The sequence below is a fragment of the Cinclus cinclus genome, chromosome 1, assembly GCF_963662255.1.
Source record: "Cinclus cinclus chromosome 1, bCinCin1.1, whole genome shotgun sequence".
Lineage (NCBI taxonomy): Eukaryota > Metazoa > Chordata > Aves > Passeriformes > Cinclidae > Cinclus > Cinclus cinclus.
Genome location: NC_085046.1, coordinates 47,591,729 through 47,614,343, shown reverse-complemented (window position 1 = coordinate 47,614,343; position 22,615 = coordinate 47,591,729). Strand labels below are relative to the sequence as shown.

Sequence of the window (22,615 nt, the reverse complement as noted above, 5' to 3'; positions counted from 1 at the left end):
AACTAAAAAGCATGTGTTGGTTGTGAATAATTAGAGTAAATGTTTTTCAGGTTTCATTCTTTTGAAACTGAGGTTAGAACATTCAGTGAAAATACTGAATGGTACTTCTAACTAAACTGAGAACATGTGTATGGGAGGTAGTAAGAAACTCACTAGAAGCATGTTTGGTGTTCCAGGCAATTTTTATTTTATATTAAAAATATTCCAAGCCCCTCAGTAAGAAGGCAGCTGTAACACTGAGAAGGAAACCCCATTTAACACTTCAATAATTTGACCTATTAATTTTTCATCTTTAAGTAGTTACAGTAATTACATTAATCTAGCAGCAAACTATTTGCCCCCCTTTGCTTAATCGAGGTTTCATGACTCTAGTGCCGGAGTGAACTAGCACAGCAATGGCTACACCTGGCCATGGATGTGCACAAGAAGATGTGAGTCTAACCTTTTGCCACGTGCCAGGGAGCAGAGGTGGGGAGTGGACCTTCTGGAGAGGAATTTGCCTGTTCAAACAGCCCTTAACTGCTCCAACACCTAAGGGAAGGGAAGGGAAGGGAAGGGAAGGGAAGGGAAGGGAAGGGAAGGGAAGGGAAGGGAAGGGAAGGGAAGGGAAGGGAAGGGAAGGGAAGGGAAGGGAAGGGAAGGGTGTGGATGTTGTGGGTTTGTATTCAGCTGGCAATTGATGTCACAGGGAGTTCATAATTGTAGGGGGTTTTCAAAATTGAAGGACTTGCATTAGTGCTGAATTGGATTGACCCATGGCTTCTTAAAATATAGGAAAAATGGGTTTGGAAAAACAAACTAACTTACTAATTTTTCCCTTGCATGTCTATTCTTTGTATTATGATATCCCCTGACAAAACGAAAAAAAGTTTGACTTTATCAGTTGAAAAATAATATGTGATGTTGCTGTGGAGTCTAGGTAGCTGTTCCAAAAGTGTCATTTAATAAACACCACATTTGACTATGCTCACAATAAAATTTCTTACTTATAAGTGATACATCATTACTTCAGTATTTGTTATTTCAGGATTACATTGATGTGACTGTCACACATTCTTTTATGGCTAACCATATGCACATTTATTGGGGTACTTTAAATTTGAATTAATACGTAACCAAAGCTTAAGAATTTCTGCTTCAGAGTACATAAAACTATTTTAGAAGTTTTTCAATCATATTGATCTTTTAGATTATGCCTGCTTAAGTCAGCATTTTCAAACTCACATAAATTATTCATCTGCAAGTGAAATTCTATATCCTTTGATTTCTATTTCAGTTTTCCCATTTCACTGAACATGATTAATGTTCCACCTATAGGCTGTATTTAAGCACGTAAGATTGTAGTCTGTTTTTTCAGACATGTCTAACACACATCATTCCTACTAAAGTCAATAGATGATATATATGCTCAGCATTCCTGGCACCTGGAATGAATTTTAGCTCTAGTTCTGCAGGTGTTCCATGTCAACAAAGTACTGCACCTGCCCAGAATTACCCGTAGGGCTACATTTAACTGCTGAGCTCTATATATTTTAACCAGTTGCTCAAAGTTTAACAATGACCACTTAGATTGTTTTTTTCCCCCTGAACTATTCTATATGCTGTTCTAGTCTATATTCTATTCCATTTTCTAAACAAGGAAATATGTGGTCTGTAGTACAAATATACATGTCCTGTGGTTCTATTTCTCTCCTGCTGGGACAAAAATCAGAAGAATAATAATGTTATCTTTTGTTAGTCTTGGAAGAATTATAATAAAATCTTTGCACCACCCAATTCTGTAATGAACTACAAGATGTTTTCTAAATAAACAGTCATAAAGGCCACATTCTCTTTTGAATCGGCATTTAGATATGAGATAAATGTACAGAGACTTTCTGTAAGTTTTATATGCAGGAGTTTTTTGTAAATTTAATTGCAGGAAGATTTTAACCTGTGAAACTCCATGGAGTTTATGTTAGGACAGAGTCCACCTGACTGTATAAATCAAATGATTGTTGATCCCACCAGAAATGTTCAAGTCCTTAAAAACTGTATTCATATATATGTCACAGTCATATCATTTTCAAAGAAGAGTGGATGGCAGTATAAATAATGTGTGCAGTACCTACAGGGTGAGTTAAACTTTAAAGAGACAAAGCAATCTCTTAAAATACTAACAGTATTTTGATTGCCATTCTTTTGAATGCATATTTTGATAATTGTAGAAAAGTCTTCTTCTCAAAGATGTAAAAGGTGTGCAAATCTGAATCTCTTAATCATCTGAATGAAACAGTTATTTTTGATGTTTTAAGATGTATCTGTTAAATTTCTCCTTTCTAAAGCTGCTAGAAGACTTAAAGATCAAGAGCATGTTTAGGAGAAGAAAATGAGCATTAATAAATGAAATGTTCCCACATTTCAGTTTGGGCTTGGATATGTAGGCAACATGAAGAAAAAACTGTCATAGATCTATGCATAATATTTCAAAGGAATCTACTGGATCTCTGTAATCAAGCACAAAGCAGGGATTTTAATTGACACACATGAATATGAAACCCCAAATAGACAATATCCTTCAATATCCAATAGTTAAACCAAACTGACAAAAATGTTATATTGTTTAAGAATTATGTGATGCAATGTGAAGGATAATGGTTAAGCAAGAGCAAATACTCAATACTAAATTTTTCTGTAGTTAAATCGGCAGAGGCAGAGCTACATTACCCCCACAGCAAACTGAAATTTCTCAATCCAGACCAATAAGTAATTCACAGTACTCATAACCCCTGTATGATACTTATCAAGCTGTTTGATTATGAACTTCCACCAGACATGTTATGGACTCTTAATAAGACATAAAAGCATTTTGCTGTTTTCAACATTTCTGCTCCTGTCAAAAAATAAACCCACCTAAACTTTCAATTTTGTATTTGTCCCACTAGTTGAGAAGCTATAAACTCCAGCAAAGAACTGAAAAATTAGCTGAATTGATGTATGTGAAATTGCTGTACTCAAGAAAGCTACTCTTTTCTGAGGTTGCTTCTTGGTTTAAAGGACCACATGTCAGGACCCAAAAGACCTGGGGTGCTTAAATAATGCCAGGAAGAACAGTTTTAATGAGTTTTTTTTAAAAAAAAAAAGCCAAAGAACACACAGTAATCCTGAAGTATGTTTCTCAGAACTCACCTCACTGAGGTGACATAAATTCTGCACTGATTACAACCTCCTACAGGCTAGTGAACCTCAGGCTGAGTTTGTGGCAGTAAAGCAGCTGTAGGTGAAAAAGGGACACTTGGAGAATGCTCAGCCCAACTTCTCCTGGAGGAATGTCTATAATAACAAATACCCCATCACAACAGAAATATTTGTCAGGAAGCTGTTCATAGCAGCTAGTTGTATTAAATACAATAGGAACAACAAAGGAAGTATAAGAAGAACTTAATTCTTTCTAGACTTCACCGTTAAAATCAACAATGTAAGTGAATTGCTCTAAGTGAATGCCATACTTTAGAATCTCAACCTTCAACAGACAGACAGCAAAAGTGAGAATACATCAGCTACAGAAATTTGTGTTCTTCATGAAGGCCAGCCAAGTTCGACTGGACAGGATATGATTTCACCACTTTAGTAAGGAGGTTCATGTCAAGAATAGCTGTTATGTAAGAACTGGCTTTATATTTTAGTTCCTCTGATATATTTGAATTAAATAAATGGACTGGAAAGGACCTTTTAGTTTATTATCCTACCTGTGACAGTAATCATTAGAAGCTATTTAAGAAAAGAATGGATAAACAGTGCAAATGTTTTTCAGGGCCCTGAGGGAACCAATAGACCTTAACAGCCTAGAGCAATCTCACCAGGGATGCAAACATATACAGTTGGCCAGTGGTCCAAGAGCCCCATTTGGTTCACATTTGGAACTGCAGAACTCGATCCACATCACCAATGGATGTGCCATTAATAGTCTTTTAATCACCTTCCTTGGCCCTTGTCCTTCCTTGCTCTTCTTAGAGTAGCTATACACAAAGCACTTTAGAATCCTGGAACTATTGGAAAGACATAAATCTGTTAAAATTATAAAAGAAAAATCATCTACTAAACATACATAAAGAAACAATTACCAATGTCAAACTCCTAGCGGGCATTACCTGTTACATTGATATGCTTTGCAAAATGGAAGAGTTGATAACAAAAACTGCCCAGCTAAAATTGGATGAAGTATGAAGAAAAATAAGTGTGTCTTTGTAGTCTTAAATAGAGTTGTTGGGTAAATAAATACATCTAATTACATGAATATCAATTTTCAGAAATTGTATCTTAATTGTTTAGTCTGCATCCAGCTCTCCAAATGCAAACTGAATGCTTCTCAGTGCGTGTTCTATATTAGATGATCCGTGAACAGCATTAGACAAAATATCGTGTGCAAACTGAGCCCGAATTGATTCAGGACTGGTCTTCTTTGCCTCTTCTGGATCAGCTGGACCCATTAGTTGCCTCCATTCTTCCACAGCATTTTCCTTTGATAAAACCATTATTACTGATGGACCCCTGTAAAATCAATATAAAGAAACTCTTACACTATTCTGAGATTTCTGAGAGGCAGACTTAGCTTTAATATCAGAGGTACCATGAAAGTACCTTCAATGCTAATAAGCATTGAACAATCTTAATTTTATTAAGCTCCTTAAATATTAAAATTTGTTTCTGTGTGTTTTGTTTAAGGAATAATCCCATATTTGAAAACCAAAGAGATTATGATGATCAGATACTTGGATTTGGACTTCTTGCCCAAAAGACGTTCTCACCCAATAATTTCTGAAGCAAGACAATACATACTGTTTTTATCAGCTGTACTAACAATATTATGAGGGAGATATTTGTCCTGCATGAGAAGACAAAGGATTCTGTTGGAAAGCAGTTCCTTTTAAGGGAAAATAAAATCCAAAATGAAACTACCCATAAGTTTGAAAAGAATTGTTAATCTTCCTTTTAAAGGAACAGTATTCTGTGCTAGAAGCCACTAAACTTGCCAGAAAGAGTGACAAGTTGTAAAATCCTTGCACCAGTTATGGTGTAGCAGGTTTTTTGGCACTATAGAAAGTGTGATGTCTACTTACATACCTCTGTACTGTAAACCAAGACACTTACTGTGTCATACAATTCACCAACTGTTCAAAAAAGGGTTTTCCTTCGTGATCCTTGTAAAACTGCGCAGCCATTTCACGAGTTAAAGCTTGTTCTTTTACTTTTGAAATGTTAAATCCAGCCTCTTTAACTTTTTTCATAATTTCATCTAGGAGAATAACAAACAAGCTCATTTTTTATTGAAATGCTTTAGATGCAACAAATGCAAACCCCATACACTCAAACTTTAAAAGTTGCAGAAAATATTAGACGCCTTTTTCTAAAAAATTACCAATAGCTATTAGAATTCTTACAATATTAAACCAAATATGGACAACATAAGAAATGTTTTAGCAGTCCTATAAAATAGGCAGGAAACATTGTCACTGCACTTGATATCCATCTTGATAGACATATCATACCTAGATTTTAATAAACTGTGCCAATAGCATTAACTGTTATTTCTCACATTGAGCAGAATGTGGACTGCAATGCTGTATCAAACATCAGCTGGCCAGCCAAAATCAATCTGGATTTTCACAAGAGGGGAAGATAGACTCACAAAAGCCAATGATGAATTAGCATTAGAAAGACTACTGCAATTTGTTAGGAGAGAATAGAATATTGTTAAATAGGGGGTCTAGGTAGTGGATTTACAAAGAGTGGAAGCAAACATCCTTAGGGCAAGATTCTGAATTGTACATAGTGCTGTTTCTAGTTTGTTGGTTTTTTCTCCTTATTCCCTTAGACTAGCAGTAAGTTAAACCAAACATGGGAATGCATCTAACTGAGCAATGACCCCTTTTGAGTAATAGAAATACCTGTCTGAAATAAGTAATAGAAGTTGGACAAGTGTCTCTCTCCTTTGACTAATAAAGATGCTGGGCAGGTAGTCTGCAGAAGTGCCTGGCCTTGAAACAGTTTAACTAAGCTAGGAACTCTCTTCAATTCACCCCTGTTCTAGTCAAGAAAGACCTACAGGCAGCTTAAGCAAAAGAAATGTCACATTTGAGATCTCAATCTGAATTATGCAAGCCATGTCAAAGCATTTCTCTGCACATAAAATGAACTTCAGAGAATCAGAAGAATCTTTTGTAGAAATTATTACATCACTAGATATAGCCCATGCTTTCTAAATGCCTTACCTTTATGAGATTTAGCAGCATCTGGTTTGATTAGTGCAAAGGTTTTCTCCTCAGGGAAGAAGAACTCTAATTCCTTTTGAGCATCACCAGCAGTGGAACTTCCATGCAGCTGATTGATAGGTACATTTTCAATCGCATACTGTGCACGCAAACTAAGAATCAATAAAAGAGTGAAGATACTTAAAACCATAGCCATTTTGAGCTCTGAACTATAATTAGCCCTAACCCAGGGAATATAAATTAGTGTTGATCTGAAAACCTGAAACGTGAACACCCTCCCTCCCAACACTCGTGTTGTTATATTCCAAAATATAACACTTATTTCTTAATGAAATAGCACTTTTTGTCAGCAGCAGGTAAGATGATACCATTGCAGTTTCTTGGAGCAATGTGATGAGCATGTAGAACTGAGTTGTCTGTTTATAAAATGTATAGGAGAAACTTAGTCACAAATAAAATATTCTATTGATGCAATGTTTTTAATAAGCTATAAGAAAATTGTAGTGGTATTTCAAGAAAAAATAAAGGTGGTATTTCAAGAACACCTCTACCCCCTTCCCCCCCCATTAAGAATATATGTTGCCAACATTTTTTCTCAGACTCACAGACTAAGGGTTCCCCTTTCACTTCACTGCACTTTTTAAAACTCAGCTTTTAATTCTATTTAGCAGCCATTATATCTAAAAAATGCTGCAGTTTCTATGTGTAATACAGTAGTACTTCTAAGCTTAAAAAACTGCAGAAATGCATATCTGTTTCCAGATGATGGCACTATAGTTACACTAGTTGGAATGTGGAATGAGATGAGGAATGTGAAATTAAGTTGGAAGCCGTGAATAATGGTTTACTTCTGCAATTACTACCTCTTTGGATTTTCCATAGCCTCTTCAAGAGTCTTTGGGCCTAGTAAACCTCTCCAGTGTGATACAGCATTTTCTCGTGTTAGAGCCAATACAAGAGTTGGACCACTGTACAAAGGGGAAAAGTAACATAAAAAAAATAATTAAACTCTTGGAAATTTTAAAAAGTAATTTGGTTATATATAGCCCAGACTAGGAAAATGAGCCCCAGTACTGGAGGACCTTAAAACCGGTATGATTATTTAAACAGGCACAGGCTGATAAAATCTTATGGGGCTTAAATATGAACTTAAATTGCAAGGTGACTGTGTTTTGTTACAATGGCAAGACAGAAAGACTGATCATTCCACAACCATGTCCCAACTCCATATGAAAGGAATATCCAAACATGATTTATTTCTCTTCCCCAAGATATCCAGAACACAACCTGGTTGACGATTTCAGAGCTCTCCTACAAACAACCTAAATGCAGCCTTTTAAGAGCATACCTAAACTGTTTTCACTCAAATCAGTGGACTTGGCCACTGAGACATCATACATATAAAGCAATATGGAGTAGGTAGTAACTTTTAAAAGCTTGGGGGTTTTTTATTTGTTGTACTTGGAAATTATTCCATTATCTACAGTTATCTGTTCCTGTTTTGTCTTTGAATAAACTTTTACACATGTGTATCTTGCAGCCATGTATTATGCAGGAAGTGTTCAACACCAGGTTGGATGGGACTCTGAGCAATGTATTCAGGTTGATGATGTCCTTGCCCATGGTAGGGGGTTGGAACTAGAGGGGCAATAATGATCCTTTCCAACCCAAACCATTCTGCGCATCTATGATTCAATAATTATTTAATGTGAAAAATTCAGTCTTATCTGATTCTATATAGATTCTATAGATTTACATTCTCCTTTTTCATTCAATGTACCTGGTCATTTGCTCTAGAAGGACTGGGAAGTAATCTTGATCTACATGTTCTTTGTAAAATGTACGTACTTGTTCCTCAGATAGAATTATTTCTTTCTGCATTGCTATTTGGAAACCATCGTCCTTTATTCTTTGCATGATGGAATCTGTTAAATATATTGAAATAATGCTAAATTGACATCCATTCATTCATTTGCATACTTGTAGAGAAATGACGCAGAGTTTTCAATGATAGAGTTACATTTTATGGGTGAATTTGTTTCTTAACTAAAGAACAGGAAACTAATTTAAAGCAACTGCTAGGAGGCATCACTAATTGCCTGGACATTTAGAAAAGTGATGCTCATGATCTTTAAACATTCTCTTGCTTAAAAAACCTCACTAGGAATTCCTGACTGAGAAATATAATACATGTTACTACCAGCAAAAAGAGGTCTAAGGAATTTGAATAGGTGAAATGTTTATTTAACAAAGTCTTACAATACCACAGGGGTAAGTAAGCAGTATTTGGCAAAAGTCAAAATTACCTACAAAATTAGTGTGCAATTGCCTAAACATGAACTGCAGAACTGCTGCTCTAAGCAACATGCTAGACAACAGTAAATAAAATAAAGTCACAAGGAAAGATCATAATTGTAGTCTTTCAGCTCTTTGCACATAAATTTGCTCAAGTACAGGGATTCTCAAGTTAGAAATAAAAATAGTATCTGAAATCTAGGAAGAAATGTAACTATATGATTGAGAAGGAAAGTAAACTTGTTCGGATGAAGCTCCAAATGTAATGGAGTAGATTTTTAAATTTAATCCGTAAAACCACTGTCTGTTTAGAACTGCAATTGAGTAGCATTGCCTCATGCAGCATAGAGCCTCTTGGATTGGATATTTCCCCCCTTGGCATTGATCTATCTTGAGCCTGCTATTCAAGAATACCAGCTACTTAATTATGGTGAGAAATCTAGTCCCCTATACTACATTTGAAAATATGAGCTTCTCTGAGAGATCTTCTAGAAATATTCCATCTAGAGAATTTCTTGAAAAATTAACCAAAGGAACAAAATATCATTGACATTTCCATTTTCAATATATGAAAAACATTAACCTCATAACTTCATTACAGACAAAGATTTCTGCTGGCCTAATGGTGGAGAGACAGTATAACCTAAAAACTTCTCATTAATTGAGTTAGAATTTATAATTCAAAATTCAAAATATGATAGTATTTCTATACCCTTGATAGAAAGTACAGTTATTAACACTTACCTCGCCTCTCCTTCAAGAGACTAGGTCTAATTATGGCCAAAGTCCTTTCAACATGTTGTTCTACCTTATTTATATGAATATTTGGGAAAAAGAAGGCAAGCTGTCTGCTGGCATCTTCAACACTGTCTTGCACATCACATAAATTTACCAGACTCTCAGTTTCCATGAGTCCTGGCAACCTGATGAAACATGAAGTAATACAGTATTCAAGTCACTGCTTAGTGTTAACAAGCTGACTTTTTGAAGACTTTCTTAAAATTTAGTGAAACATAAGAATAGAATGCAAAACTAAGTTTTTTGCTAAATTCAGATTAATGAGAAAAGTAACATTTCTGAGAAGAGAATTATTAATCTTCTCAAAAAGTGCCTAATTATGTACTTTGAAGGAGAAATCTCAGCCAGGCTGCTTTAACAATTCCCCTCTATCTTATCCAAAATAGTTTCTCTGTTACACGAGACAGAATTACTATTGACAAGTGTACAGCATATAATGAATGATCAGTAGAAGTCTTGTGCTTAATTCATGCACAGCATGATCATAAAAATTATAGCACTACAGAGTTGTTGATAACAGAGACACTTCTCATTGTTTCTTGTCTGTTTGTTTAGCTGTGTAAATAAAGTCCCTCTTGGCCACTTGCAGAAAATGCAATATTTCCCAGCTGTACTAAATTAATGCAGAAAGGGATGCAGCAGGCATCAACAAAAATGGCAATTACTATAACAAATTATTTTCTGGACAAAGTATTTGAGCTCGTGTTGCTTTAAGTAAATGTCTAATTTAAATATAAATCTTAATCCAATATTTGATTTTTTTTGGTATACTCTATTGTCTGAGGCTGTGTATAAAACTACCATTCTTAAAATGTTCTATAAACCCTTGGTATAGAAGAAAAATATATATTTCCAGATACCATGGTTGTGAACATCTAATCCTTACAAATTATTTTGTATCTTTAGGAAGGTTGGGGACACAAACCCCAGTACACTTCCCCTTCTCTGCTGGCTTTTACAGTGTTCCCAGGGAGAAGAGCATGCCTCAGATGTGCCCTGGTCTTCCCTAGGCCATATCTGCAGCTCCCAAGAAACACAGGAGAAAACATGGGAAAGAGTGCAACCTTCAATTGGCAGTGCAGGCAGTCCCCTTGCATGGGTGAACTAGAATTGCAAGGACTGCATCAGCTTTGAAGTATACCATTGTTCCCATTGTTCTGAGAAGCCACTGAATGTGAGTTCAAAGAGATCAATGATCTTAGCTTGTCATTTTTAACTAGGAAGCAAGGAATTTCTGAATTCCCATGAGACCTGGGGTTACATCTCTAGTGGTGGGCATGTGAAGGACTAGGCGATGAACTCTGCCTGCTCCCTGGACCCGCACACAAGGGCACATCTGTGTCTGTAGGAGCATGCTTTGGTTTATGGTGTGCTCTGAATAGTGTGACTGAATCATGGTACTTACCATTTTCACTGGTACTTACTTGATTGGCTCCTCAGGCTCACAAGACTCTCTTGTTTTGTGTAGTTCTTTCCACTGAGGAATAGCATCAGTTGCTTCTTTTTTAGTGATTATCAAAACATGGCATGGTCCACTCATCATGAATTGAACAAATGCGTCAAAGTCAGGCTAAAAAATATAATCCCCCCCCCCCCCCCCCATTAATTAATGAATTGCAGGAATTCTGTTTGTCATTGACAATGAGACAGTTATGCTTTTAAAGTAACTCATACGTTCCTGTTCCAAACTGGCATTGGTATACATGCCTCAGAACTCTGATAGATTGTTTGGAAATTGTTTTGATCAGTCATTTGAGACAACATTATCAAATGTCTAAAAAAAAGTAAATTGAGATAAAGAAGGTCATATTACTACTTTAAACAAGTACTGGATGTTCTTCCAGGTTATAATGCAAATGACAAGAATGAAAAAATTATCTAGAAATTCAATGTGATCATTTGCTATGCTTGTAGTACAGCAGGTAGTGTGACATAAGAAACTACAATACAGTTCCATGAATAATTTTTGAAACTAAGTCATGTAGCTGGCTAAAAATATGGAACAATGAGCTGCTTGCAAGACATTTGAAAGCTTTCCCTTCATTTGCTTTGCTATCTGCTTTTCACTTCTTCGGCTTCAACTTTGAATCCTATAAAAGTACGTTTCCATCAAAAGAATAACTTCTGAAGCTTGTGGTGTGAGTTTTTAATTTTTTTTGTATGCCATCTTCTTTCTTGGGGATATCTATTATCTTTTTAAATATTTGATTAAATTCTTACAAGTCAGCATCACATTATTGCATATTATAGTTCTTTCCTTTAGTAATATGAGGATGAAGTGTTCGCATATATGCTTTCAATTCACTATTTCTCTCTTTCAATTGTCTTCATATCTATATGTATTCTTAACCCATTTCCCAAAATGAACAAGCTTGGAAGAAACAGAATGAAGTACAAAAAATTTCAGGATGATGCATAAAGGGTGTCTTTAGACTGTGGTGGCTTCAAAAGTACTCTTGCTTATGTTAGTAGAACTACGTGTAGCTGTCAATTTTGGCTTTCCTGGATCTTCTTCCTGGAGCTTCATCATTAAAAAGAAAAAATTTTTGCTTCCAGTTTAATCTGAAGGTGTATCACCTTGAGTGTCCATTCCTTTGTAAAAGGCAGACTCCAGGAACTCAGCAAGATTGTGGAGTATTAAATCAGGAATAATTTTGTTCACTGAGCACAAAGGGATCAATATGTTTTAACAACATTTTTCAGTTTAAAATTAAACTTAAGGAATGCCAAGCAATTGGGGTCTCAATATGCATAGGGCTCTCTGGAACCATATAGTTCATAGCAGTTTTATTATTCTTCTGTCCTAATGTTAGCAGGGATCTGCTATGGTGTAATAGCGTTGTTTTCCACTCTCCATGAGATTTGAAAAGTCCTGGTGAAGTCCCAGATGGCTGACAAAAAGGGAAACATTGTATGCAACTTTTAAAAGGGTAGAAAGGAGGACTCCAGGAACTACTGGCCTATCAGCCTCACCTCTGTGACTGGGAAGATCATGGAACAGATCCTCCTAGAAGCTGTGCTAAGGCTCATGGAGGACAAGGAAGTGGTTTAGGACTGCTAGCATGGCTTCAGCAAGGGCAAGTCCTGCCTGACCAACCCAGTGGCCTTCTACAATGGAGTGACTTCATCATGGACAAGGGAGGAGCTACAGATATAATTTGTCTGGACTTCTGTAAAGCCCTTGACATGGTACCTCACAACATCCTTCTCTCTGAAGCAGAGAGAAATTATTTTGGTTGCTGTTCAGTAGATAAGGTGTTGGTTGGGCAGTTGCATCCAGAGGGTAGTGGTCAGAGACTCAGAGTACCAGTGGACATGAGTGACAAGTGGTGTCCCCCAGGGTTCATACTGGGGACCAGTGATGTTTAGTATCTTCATTAATGACATAGGTGAAGGGATTGAGTGCACCACCCTCAGCAAGTTTGCAGATGACACCAAGATGACACACCTGAAGGACAGTATGCCATCCAGAGGAACATGCCACAAGGAGGGGGGCCATGAGCATTGAGAATTAACAAGATCAAATGCAAGGTGCTGAACCCAGGTCTGGACAACCCCTGGTATCAGCACAGGCTGGGGGAGGAACAGATTGAGAATAGCCCTGGGGAAAAGGACTTGAGAGTGCTGGAGGATGAGAGGCTGGACATGACCCAGCAATGTGCACTTGCTTCCCAGAAAGCCAAATGTGTCCTGGGCTGCATCCAAAGCACTGTGGTCAGCAGGGCAAGGGAAGGGATTTCTGCTCTGCTCTGGTGAGACCCCACCTGGAATGTTGCATCCAGCTCTGGGGTCTCAGCAAAGGAAGGACATTGGCCTGTTGGAGCAAGTCCAGAGGAGGCCGCCAAGGCAATTAGAGGGATGGAGCACCTCTTCCATGAGAAGCACCTCTTCCATGAGGAAAGGCTAAAATAATTTGGATTGTTCAGCCTGGAAAAGGTTCTGTGTTCACCTAATTGCAGTCTTCCTGTATACTTAAAGAGAGCCTACCAGAAAGATGGAGAGGGACTATTTACAAGAGCATATAGTGATAGGATAAGGGAGGATGACTTTACATTAAAAGACAGTAGATTTAGATCAGAAGAAATTCTTTACTGTGAAGGTGATAGGAATAGGTTGCCCAGAGAAGCTGTGGATGTCTCATCCCTGGAGCCCTGTTCAAGGCCAGGCTGCATGGGGCTCTGAGCAGCCTGTTCTAGTGGAAGGTGTCCCTGCCCTTGGAACCAGATGTTCTTTAAGGTCCCTTCCAACCCAAGTTATTCTCTGATTCTGTGAACCTGTGATTCTGTGATGTGTCAAACACTGTGTGTTTTGCTTTTCTTTGTTCTTCCTGTGTCGACCTCTACATTTATCTAGTCTCAAATTGGCTGCCATTCCTATGAAGATGAGTTACTTTTATCTCTGTTTCAAAACTGCCTGTCTAACCTACAATCCCAGCTTTCCTAAAACCAAGATCTTCATGGTTCCTTACAAGATTTCCCTTTCTAAACCATAGCGCAGCCAGGTAGTGATTACTATCAGTTTTCTTTTTTCTCTCTGACTTTGGTAGAGAAAGTCTCTCACCTCACTCTTATTCTTCTGGAATGCCACAGGAACACCTTCCCACCTTCTCCTTCAGATTAGGTGAACCCTTCCATTGCTCCCTCTAATAATATCAAACTATTTGTCTGCATATAATTCCAGCCTCTGTCTATCTTACACATACAGCAGAAGGTATAAATATTTGCTAAGCAACTTCATTTTTTTGTCTCAGATCCTTGTGAAGAGTTAATTTTAGCTATCACACTGCTGGAAAATACGGCCATATCCAGGTGCTAGTTTGCTAGAGCACTGCCATTTCATGGTGGACAGCCTAATTTAATTATTTTCTTGAACTTTATATCTGTCTTTATCTATTTTTGTCCCCAAAAATAGGACAAGACACAAAAAATACATTTTGGCTGAGCTGCTCTCCCTCTCTGTCTGTGCACATGTTTATTCCCAGAACTAGCCCATGATAAAATCTGGAAAGAAATAAAAAAAAAATATACGTTATATGTAGTATCACTTATTTTCTGGCTGGAAAAATGGAAAAATGTATGTCAAATAGGTGCTGTCACATAGGTCGAGGAATTGCAGAAATAATCTGTACAGCACCCTAATTTTCTTTCCTACAAAACTCACTGGGTCATGTTCTAAAATCAGTATAATTTTATTTTGATAAATAGTGTTATAAATTTAGCTCCTTGTCTAAGGAATCATGCACATTTAGTTAACTGAAAGAAGAACAAAGTATTTTAGTATTTAATTGGAGGTCAGTTTAATTTGGTTGGAATATTAAATTACAACATAGTGATATTTATATGAGTTAGTGAAAGAAAAGGGAGAGAGAATATCTATTTTATATGTACTAAATCTACATTAATTCAGTTATTCAATATACTTAAAGTTTACCCTACAGAGATTTGCAGGCACATCTGGTAACAATTATTTGTTCTACCTGTTCCTTTCATTTAAGCTTTTAGTTTGTTTTTACCTCTTCTTTATTCCGGGCATAAAATACTCTGACTTGCTCTTCAGTAAGCATTCTCTCCTCTGCTGCTTTAATGTCAAATCCTGCATCTTTAATCTGCAATTATTTGGTTATTACTCAAGGGCATTTGAAAATGGATACATACAAAATGCTATGTTATTGTAAATCTAAAGATTGATTGGTTTTGGAAGCTATCTTAAACTTTAAATTCTCTGAAATATTCAAAATATAACTGCTATCCTTGCCTAAACTGAACTTCCAGCCTTTCAAAGCACTTCACTAAATTCAAGATTACAATACCCCTAAGTTAATGTTTGAGAAAAAATATAGTACAGTTCAATGTACATTCATTCAATAGTTAATAATCCCTTTTATTTCACATTGAATAAACCCCTTTGGATCACTGTGAGTGGTTCACATGCAACTCATGTTGCAAGATATTATAAATTATATTGCAACCATAGTAGTCACATAAATGTATGCTTGTTAACAGTTGTATTAGGCTAAACTACTTGCATTTAGAAACAGCAAATAAAGAAAAATGAAATCTACTTTATTATTTCCTGTTTTAAACTAGGCTACTGCACTAAATGGAAGCATTTGTGAGTGATGTGCCCATGACTTGCATCAAAGTTCACAGTCCATTGTTACGAGGTTTGAACCATGTACTGATATTTTAACAGCAAAGGCAGTATCCAGCTCCAGTACTGATGATACACCAATATTAACCTGTGTACCAGCACTTAGCCCTTTAAAAGCCCCTGTGGTGCTGCTGAGTGTTTTAAGCCTGCCCCAACAAGGCTGTGCTGGTAAGCACACCTCATGAGCCAAGTAGCCAAGTAGCGGCTGCTCCTTTTTTGTTTGTTTGTTTTGGTTTGGTTTGTTTTGGTTTGGTTTGGTTTGGTTTGGTTTTTTGTATTTTTTTTCCTGCCTTTCTCAGCTTCCTTCCTTTCCTGCTAAGGTAGGGTAATTGCAGAAACAATATATAGTACTCTGATTCCCTTCCCTGCAAAGGACGCTGTCCTTGTCAGAGCACTTTTAAAATTTTTTCTTATTAGGTCTTGATATATATTGTTATAAGCAATTTTTTTTGTAACAGAAGCAATATGAATCAATGTCTAATCTCTGCTGTCATAGAATATTAAGGCAATAGTATAAATCTGAATGCCATATTATTTCAGGCAAAAATTATTGAGCTTTTATCACCCTTAGCAGAGAAGCTTTATCAGATTCTGTTCCAAAGTCTGGGCATAAATTAGGATATACTTAACCTTACATTTTGCTATTATGCCTCTTAAATGAATAGAATGAATTAATATTTTAAATTTCTCTCTACCTTTTTTTTAATTTCTTCTACATGTCCTGATAAGACATCATCAGGTTTTATAATTCCAATAGAATAAGTGAGTACTTCTTCTGAAAAAGGGAAAAATAATCTGCTAAGTAATACATTCAGCAAAATTAAGGGGATTGTCTTTACTGGAGCTGAAGTTTACATTTAAGCATTTGACTGTAACTCAATCAGATCCCAAAAACTGTAGAAGAATTTAAGATAGTGATAATGGAAACAGCAGACTACTACTTGTTAGCAGTACTAGAAACACTTAAGGATCTGCATGTGTTAAGGAAAACATTACCACCAAATGTTAATATATTAAAGTGTCTGAGAGATCCTCTAACCTGAAGCTGAACCAGAGCTAAAGCCCTGTTTTCTGATTTTCTATCATGTTTAGGTTCTGGGGATTAGTGTGAAGTCTGTAGATAATTGCTAAATGACAGTACTGTACTTCTAGGTCTCACATGAGAAAAAATATAAGCTAAAGCTGGGGTCAGCAATATGCCAGTTGAACCATACAATTAAAAAGAAAAACCAACAGAACATGAAAAGGAAGGAAAAGGGATGCAATGACTGAGATCTAATGCCTCTCACAGGGAAAAAAAATTGCAAGATCAAGAAGAAGGAGAGGATGGAGGAGTTTGATTACCTCAGGGTTGTAGAATGACATTCTCTGCATAGATGAAGCAATAGGAACATTCAGTAGCCATAGATAACAATAAAAATAGAAAATATGTAGGTCTCAGCTAATGAAAAACCTGAGAAATATCACAGACAGGACTTTTAAACAGGATGGTGCTTATTTTTCAATCTTTTTGGAAGCTTATCCTGCTACTGTGGATTTATGTTCTTCTTTAAATTGGATGTTAAATCTAATCTGGTGAAAGAGTAATCTGAGGCAAAAGGCATGCCGTTGCTTCACGGATTAAGTCTTTCAATCCTCTCAGGTTGGCTCCGTCTTAGTATTCCACCTCAACAGAAGTACAGGGACAGTGTAGAAGTGACTTTCAGGCCTTAACTTTACATAGGAAAATTCCCTGGCACATACAACTTCTGTCTAAAGTCTGAAGGTTCCCCGAGTGGGGGTGAAAATATTGATGATGACAGTCCAATACATTAATTCCTTACAGAAGAAAGCTCAATCATAGCATTTCATTAATGAAACCAAAGGAAGGTCTATTAGTGCTAGACATAGACAATTATTAATGAAAAGACATCTCTTTCTTTCTGTTAACATTTCCGAAATAAATATATTTACCCTCTTCTACAGCCTCCTCAGCAGACCCTTCTGATGCAGAACCTTCTTCTTGAAAAACTAGTTCTTCTACCTAAGGTAATTGCAAATGGAGTAAAAGTACATCACCAGTCACCAAACATAGCTGTCACATCTTTACAACACATTTATCTTAATGTAAGAATGGATTTGCTACCCTGGAAAACAAACAGTTCTAAGGACCTGAACTGACTGACTGGTCAGTCTGACCAGTCTGACTTTCCTTAACTGAATTTCAGTTTGTGAAAAAGCTCTTTTTACTCTCTTATTTCATCTCCATTTTAACAAAATAAGCAATGAGACGTTATTATTTCTCATGTCTTTGTTTCATATGATGCATATATATTAAAACTACTTAGCCTTGAAAGAAAAAATATTACTAAAATATTTGTGAGCTAGTAGCATTTTGTCCCTCTCTCAATTTCTTACATTGCTAGACTAACCTGTAAGTTTGTTAAGTTTTTATAAGGTACCATAGTAGAAATTTTGGGGTCCTGAGGAGAACAAGCCACAAGGGAGGATTAACTTTTCAGGCTTTACTAGTACTGTGAATTCCAATCATGGGATCTTTCACGGTGCAGGCTATTGAGGTCAGACTGAGCTGCCCTTATGTCCTTATGTTACCTGGAAGTCTCAGGAGTCAAAGGTGATAGAATAGACTTGTTGAATGGCTGTTGTTTTTAGTAGCAAACGATTCATTAGGTACAGAGCAATCCCCATGGCTTTGAGCAAACTGATCTAGCGAAAGGTGAGACTGCCTATGGCAGGAGGAGTTGGACTAGATGATCCTTAGAAGTGTCTTAGAACTCAGATAATTTTACTTGATTTCTAAAAAAAAACCTGCCTTATGTTTATTATTTATTTTATTGTTAGGACAAGAATACAGAAAACTAAACATTATCTGAACATTATCATAGACATTTAGAGAAACAGTGTAAATGTAATAAAAAGACATGTTTATGCATAAGTATCTGGTTTGTGAGTACCTCAGCACATTTCTTCGCTCCAGTTGCAATTTCCCTCTCTTCTTGCACTAACTCCGTTACTGTCTTATTTATGAGAGGGGCATTTACACCTTTCACCAGTGCAAGAATTTTACCATGCTGTAGAAGAGAAAATAACACTCTCAGTGAGTTTTCATCACTTCATTTACACATTTACTTGAATTTTTGAAACATGCAATGTCTTGATTTTTCTTCTAGCTACAGGATCATTTCCTATGGTGTATGAAGGGAATACCAAAGCTACTACTGCCTCTATTATTTCAGAATGAAACAAGTTAAGGCAGAAGTAAGCAGACAGGATGTACTTACAACACTAAAAAGAAACACAGGTTCACAGCTCCTCCTAAATGGCTTCAGAGTTTCAATGCTGTCAGCTTCTGCCTGAAATCAGACAAAAAAATTATTTGCTTACATAAGTGTGTATGCATATGCATATATAAAGGAAACCTTTTTACTCACAGGAAAACCCCACTCTTATATACTTTGGTGTTGCAAACTCAAACTGCAGTCCTAAATACACCTAACAGTCCTTATAGTGATGAAGAAAGAACTGTTTTGGTTACATGGGATTGTCCTCCCTTTGTATTACAGCAATTAATAATGTAAAAATATCTTCTCTTGATACTATTTTCTCATTTAGGTTGTAATAACATCTATAAATGAAGAACTAGCCCATGCAGTCTTGATGGAAGAGATTATCCAGTGCATTGATTTTTTTGTGTGAAATGTGGTCCAATGTATGAAATCATGTGAGATAGCCTTGGAACATAACTCCCTGCCTTTTTCATGTACAAAAAATTCATGTTTTTTCTGGAAAGTTCTTTCATCGTGGAATTTTAAGTTTTCACTAACATAAAAAAGGATAACTTAGACAATATCTTGGATAAGCTGAGTCTGTGAAACAAATTTATCTACTTTAAATATGAGATATATTTCACTCATGTATATATATATTGCTAGTGTAAACAAATATTTTTACTACTACAGTTTTGTGGGTTTTTTAAAATTTTCCCCCTTTTTGTTTTCTTAAAAATGACAGGTAACATTTGCAAAAAATGATGCAACAGTTTTTCACAGATGTAAGAATTTTAAATGCAATGGTCCATAATGCAGAAATCTAAAAATTGTATAGTCTGGCTTCTGAATATTTCTGCAACCTCATCAAGGAAAGCAAAAGTTGTGGGATATTAGCTCTTTTTTTCTTATAGCTTCTTACATATTTATTACAATTTCAAATCTACCTCTAAACAAAGTCTTAGGAGGATATATGCAGGGAAAGCAACCAGGTCAAAAATATGGCAGCTCAGCATAAGGACAGTAAAATAAAAGCTCTGGATATGCAAATCAGAAGATATATTTAAATAAAAATGTAAATATAGTCACACATAGAATTTATGTCCTTACCACGGCAAAATGTAGGACATTGTCTTCACTGAAGTCGTTCCGTATTTTTCTGAATAAATTCAGCACAGCTTTGCAAGGACCACACCAAGCTTGATACACTTCTATTACTAAAATGTAATCGTTTAGAATTATGAACAGATTACTTGAGGAACTTATAAAATGAGACATTTATGTTTGGGTTGAAACAGCCCTGGGAATGCATTCAAATTAATATTTCAGTCCTCTTCTAGTCAATGAATATATCATGAATTCATCAATGGATTCAGTGGATATATTAGTGGATACATAGTGTTTCATTTCAATTACTTTTGACATTGGAAACCTACTTCAGAATACTATTTGAGATTATTAATCCAAATAGCAACTTTTCTTTCATATTCTTTTTCCTTTTATTTTCTCATCTTCTTTTCCCACTGTTGGTTTTCATTCTTTTCTAGATCTTTATTCTACAGGATTTTCACTTCCCTGAGCCTTTGCCTATTACTATCCCTCTGTTGATATGATCCTGTTACAGATCTGTTTCTTTTACCAAAAAAACAGTTCCTACCGGACATAGAAGACATAGTTATTGGACTAAGTGAACTGAAAACTGGGAATAATGCATGGCATAAAACATGCACTCTCTAGAATGCTGCAGTAATTATTTAGTCTGTGCAAGATTTTATACACAGAAGCGTCCAACTCCCTACCATGAAGAATACCATATTGGAAAGGTATTTTCTAAAAACTGGTGTATAGCAGTATATAAAAATAAAATTTAGATAAATATTATTTTAATGAGTATTTATCATATAAGATACTGCATAATCAAAATTATAATATATGATCTTAAATGTATTTTCCAACTGAAAGAATTCTATGATTCAATGACTCTATGATATACCTTTATAAATATATATTAATACAGCCTATCTTTAAAAGATATGGCAATAGTCTTCTAGAACATCTGTTAAAGATAATAAATAAATATGAAAACCTGCATATATATCCATGAAAGAATATAAATAATACATTAAATGTTAGTACCTACTATACCCTTTGTCAGCAGCATTTCATCCCACTGGTTTTGATTGCTTATTATGGTCTGAAACAAAATTAATTAAAATTTTAACCTTCTAAAAAGGCAGAAGAAGCATCTATTTTCCTCTAAAATTGATTAAGTAATTAGGATTTGTACCTGCAGCTGGATTTCTTTCTTCTTGCTTGCCATTTCCCTGTGATTATAGGAACAATATTAAAATACAAAGCACTTTAAAATTTTTTAAATGACCATATGACATACAGAACTAAATTTTATGGTTCTAAAAGTATTGCTGCCTTCTGATTCCCTTAGCATGTGTCTCAACATAAGTCCCAACAATGATGGTAATTAATATTACACTTTGGAATTCTGCGGAGAAATATACAACTTGTTTGCAAAACCCAACTGGCACAAGAAATAGAAGAAAATTTAGTATCTTAATCTGTTAAGATGTGCAAAGCTTTTAACCTCAACAATTTTCAAGCTTATAATCACTCTGCTCAGAATAGCCACAAGCACTTTAATGGAATGACAGCTGTTGTAACCCTGGACCTTTTCATAAAAATATTGATTAAAGAGCTTCAACTATAATAACATCAAATCAGCCTTCCTGTCTGCTGTGATACATAAACAGCAATGACATACTTGTGCCCCATAACTAAACTCCCAAACTGAATTCTGATGCATTCATCATTCTGTCATTAAAAAATAATATCCTTCATATATTTAGGGTAGACAACTAACTGTGAACTGGACTGAACAATGATCTCAGTTGAGATACATATGTCGAGGGAGTTTGACATTAGCATGAGCAGCTTGAGTTTCTAGAGTTCTTGGTGATGGTCTTTGCCTCAGGGAAAATTATAGAGCCTCGATGATTGTGACCTCCTCTTACACTGTTATTTGAGAAATCAACCAGTAAATATGTCCAGGGTTTGAACTATCCTGATACAGTCACCAAAACTGTTCCCTTCAGATCACAGATTGAGACATAGAAGACAATATGAGAGCTCTTGCCCTCATGCTTGTTTCACATTTCATGTAAAAATGTTAAGGATTAAAATTTTAAATGCAGGCTTTCTTCAAATCCTTTAAACCAGGTGGTGGTACAAAGCATGGCATTAATTCCTGTCCTTTAAAGACTCCAAGGAGATGATGCTGGTTACTGACACTAGAGGTAACTGGCAGGTAGAAATATGTCATATTAGTAGGAAATCTTCATCAAAATAACCTTTCATTTTTACCTTCTGTCACTGAGTGATGACAACCAATTCTTTGCAAGATCAGTTCTGCAAAACATAAATCAATACATGAAAATGGTCTATGCATCCCAATTGTTCTACATGCTCCCCAACTAAAAATATGCAGTCACACGCACTCAGATGGCAAAGCAAAGCACTGCAGAACAGACATGTGCTGCTGTATGAAAATATGCAAATGTGCATTTAGTCTGTCATAGTAGCTGTATGTGACAGACAAGTGAAGGCTACACATGACATCGATACTTTTAAATAAAATTTTCACATAACATTGTCTCAGTAATGCAGGCAATATTATACTGGTTAAAACTGAACAGAGAAGCATGTTTTCTCCTTTGTTTATAATACGGGCAACACGCTTCTCTAACCTTAAAAAAGGCATTTTTCGATCCACATTCCATCATGGATGTGCAAACTCTGCATATACACTCTTTATAACAAAACTGCTTCCTTGAACTAGTCAGA

The 22,615-nt window shown here is 35.9% G+C and overlaps 1 protein-coding gene across 1 annotated transcript; it reads right to left on the bottom strand.

Annotated features, from left to right (window-relative positions):
• Window positions 1-4,307: 4,307 nt before the first annotated feature.
• NME8 (NME/NM23 family member 8) lies at window positions 4,308-21,080 on the bottom strand. The gene is made up of 15 exons (XM_062497333.1): window positions 21,048-21,080; window positions 20,897-20,954; window positions 19,871-19,977; window positions 18,776-18,847; window positions 18,449-18,565; window positions 17,448-17,517; window positions 16,190-16,266; window positions 14,857-14,949; window positions 10,769-10,914; window positions 9,291-9,469; window positions 8,032-8,176; window positions 7,115-7,219; window positions 6,252-6,403; window positions 5,131-5,275; window positions 4,308-4,530 (listed from the first exon to the last, which is right to left on the bottom strand). The coding sequence occupies exons 1-15, from the start codon at window positions 21,078-21,080 to the stop codon at window positions 4,308-4,310; spliced, it is 1,722 nt and encodes a 573-aa protein (XP_062353317.1).
• Between the last annotated feature and the right edge of the window lie 1,535 nt (window positions 21,081-22,615).

Bases quoted from the DNA above. Each gene is read 5' to 3' on its own strand.
- NME8 (XM_062497333.1), bottom strand. From the start codon at position 21,080: ATGGCAAGCAAGAAGAAAGAAATCCAGCTGCAG. The intron at 9,470-10,768 runs GTAAGTACCAGT...ATGTTTCATCAG, and splicing joins GAGCCTGAGGAGCCAATCAA to GTTGCCAGGACTCATGGAAA. The intron at 6,404-7,114 runs GTAGTAATTGCA...ATTGATTCTTAG, and splicing joins GCTATGGAAAATCCAAAGAG to TTTGCGTGCACAGTATGCGA.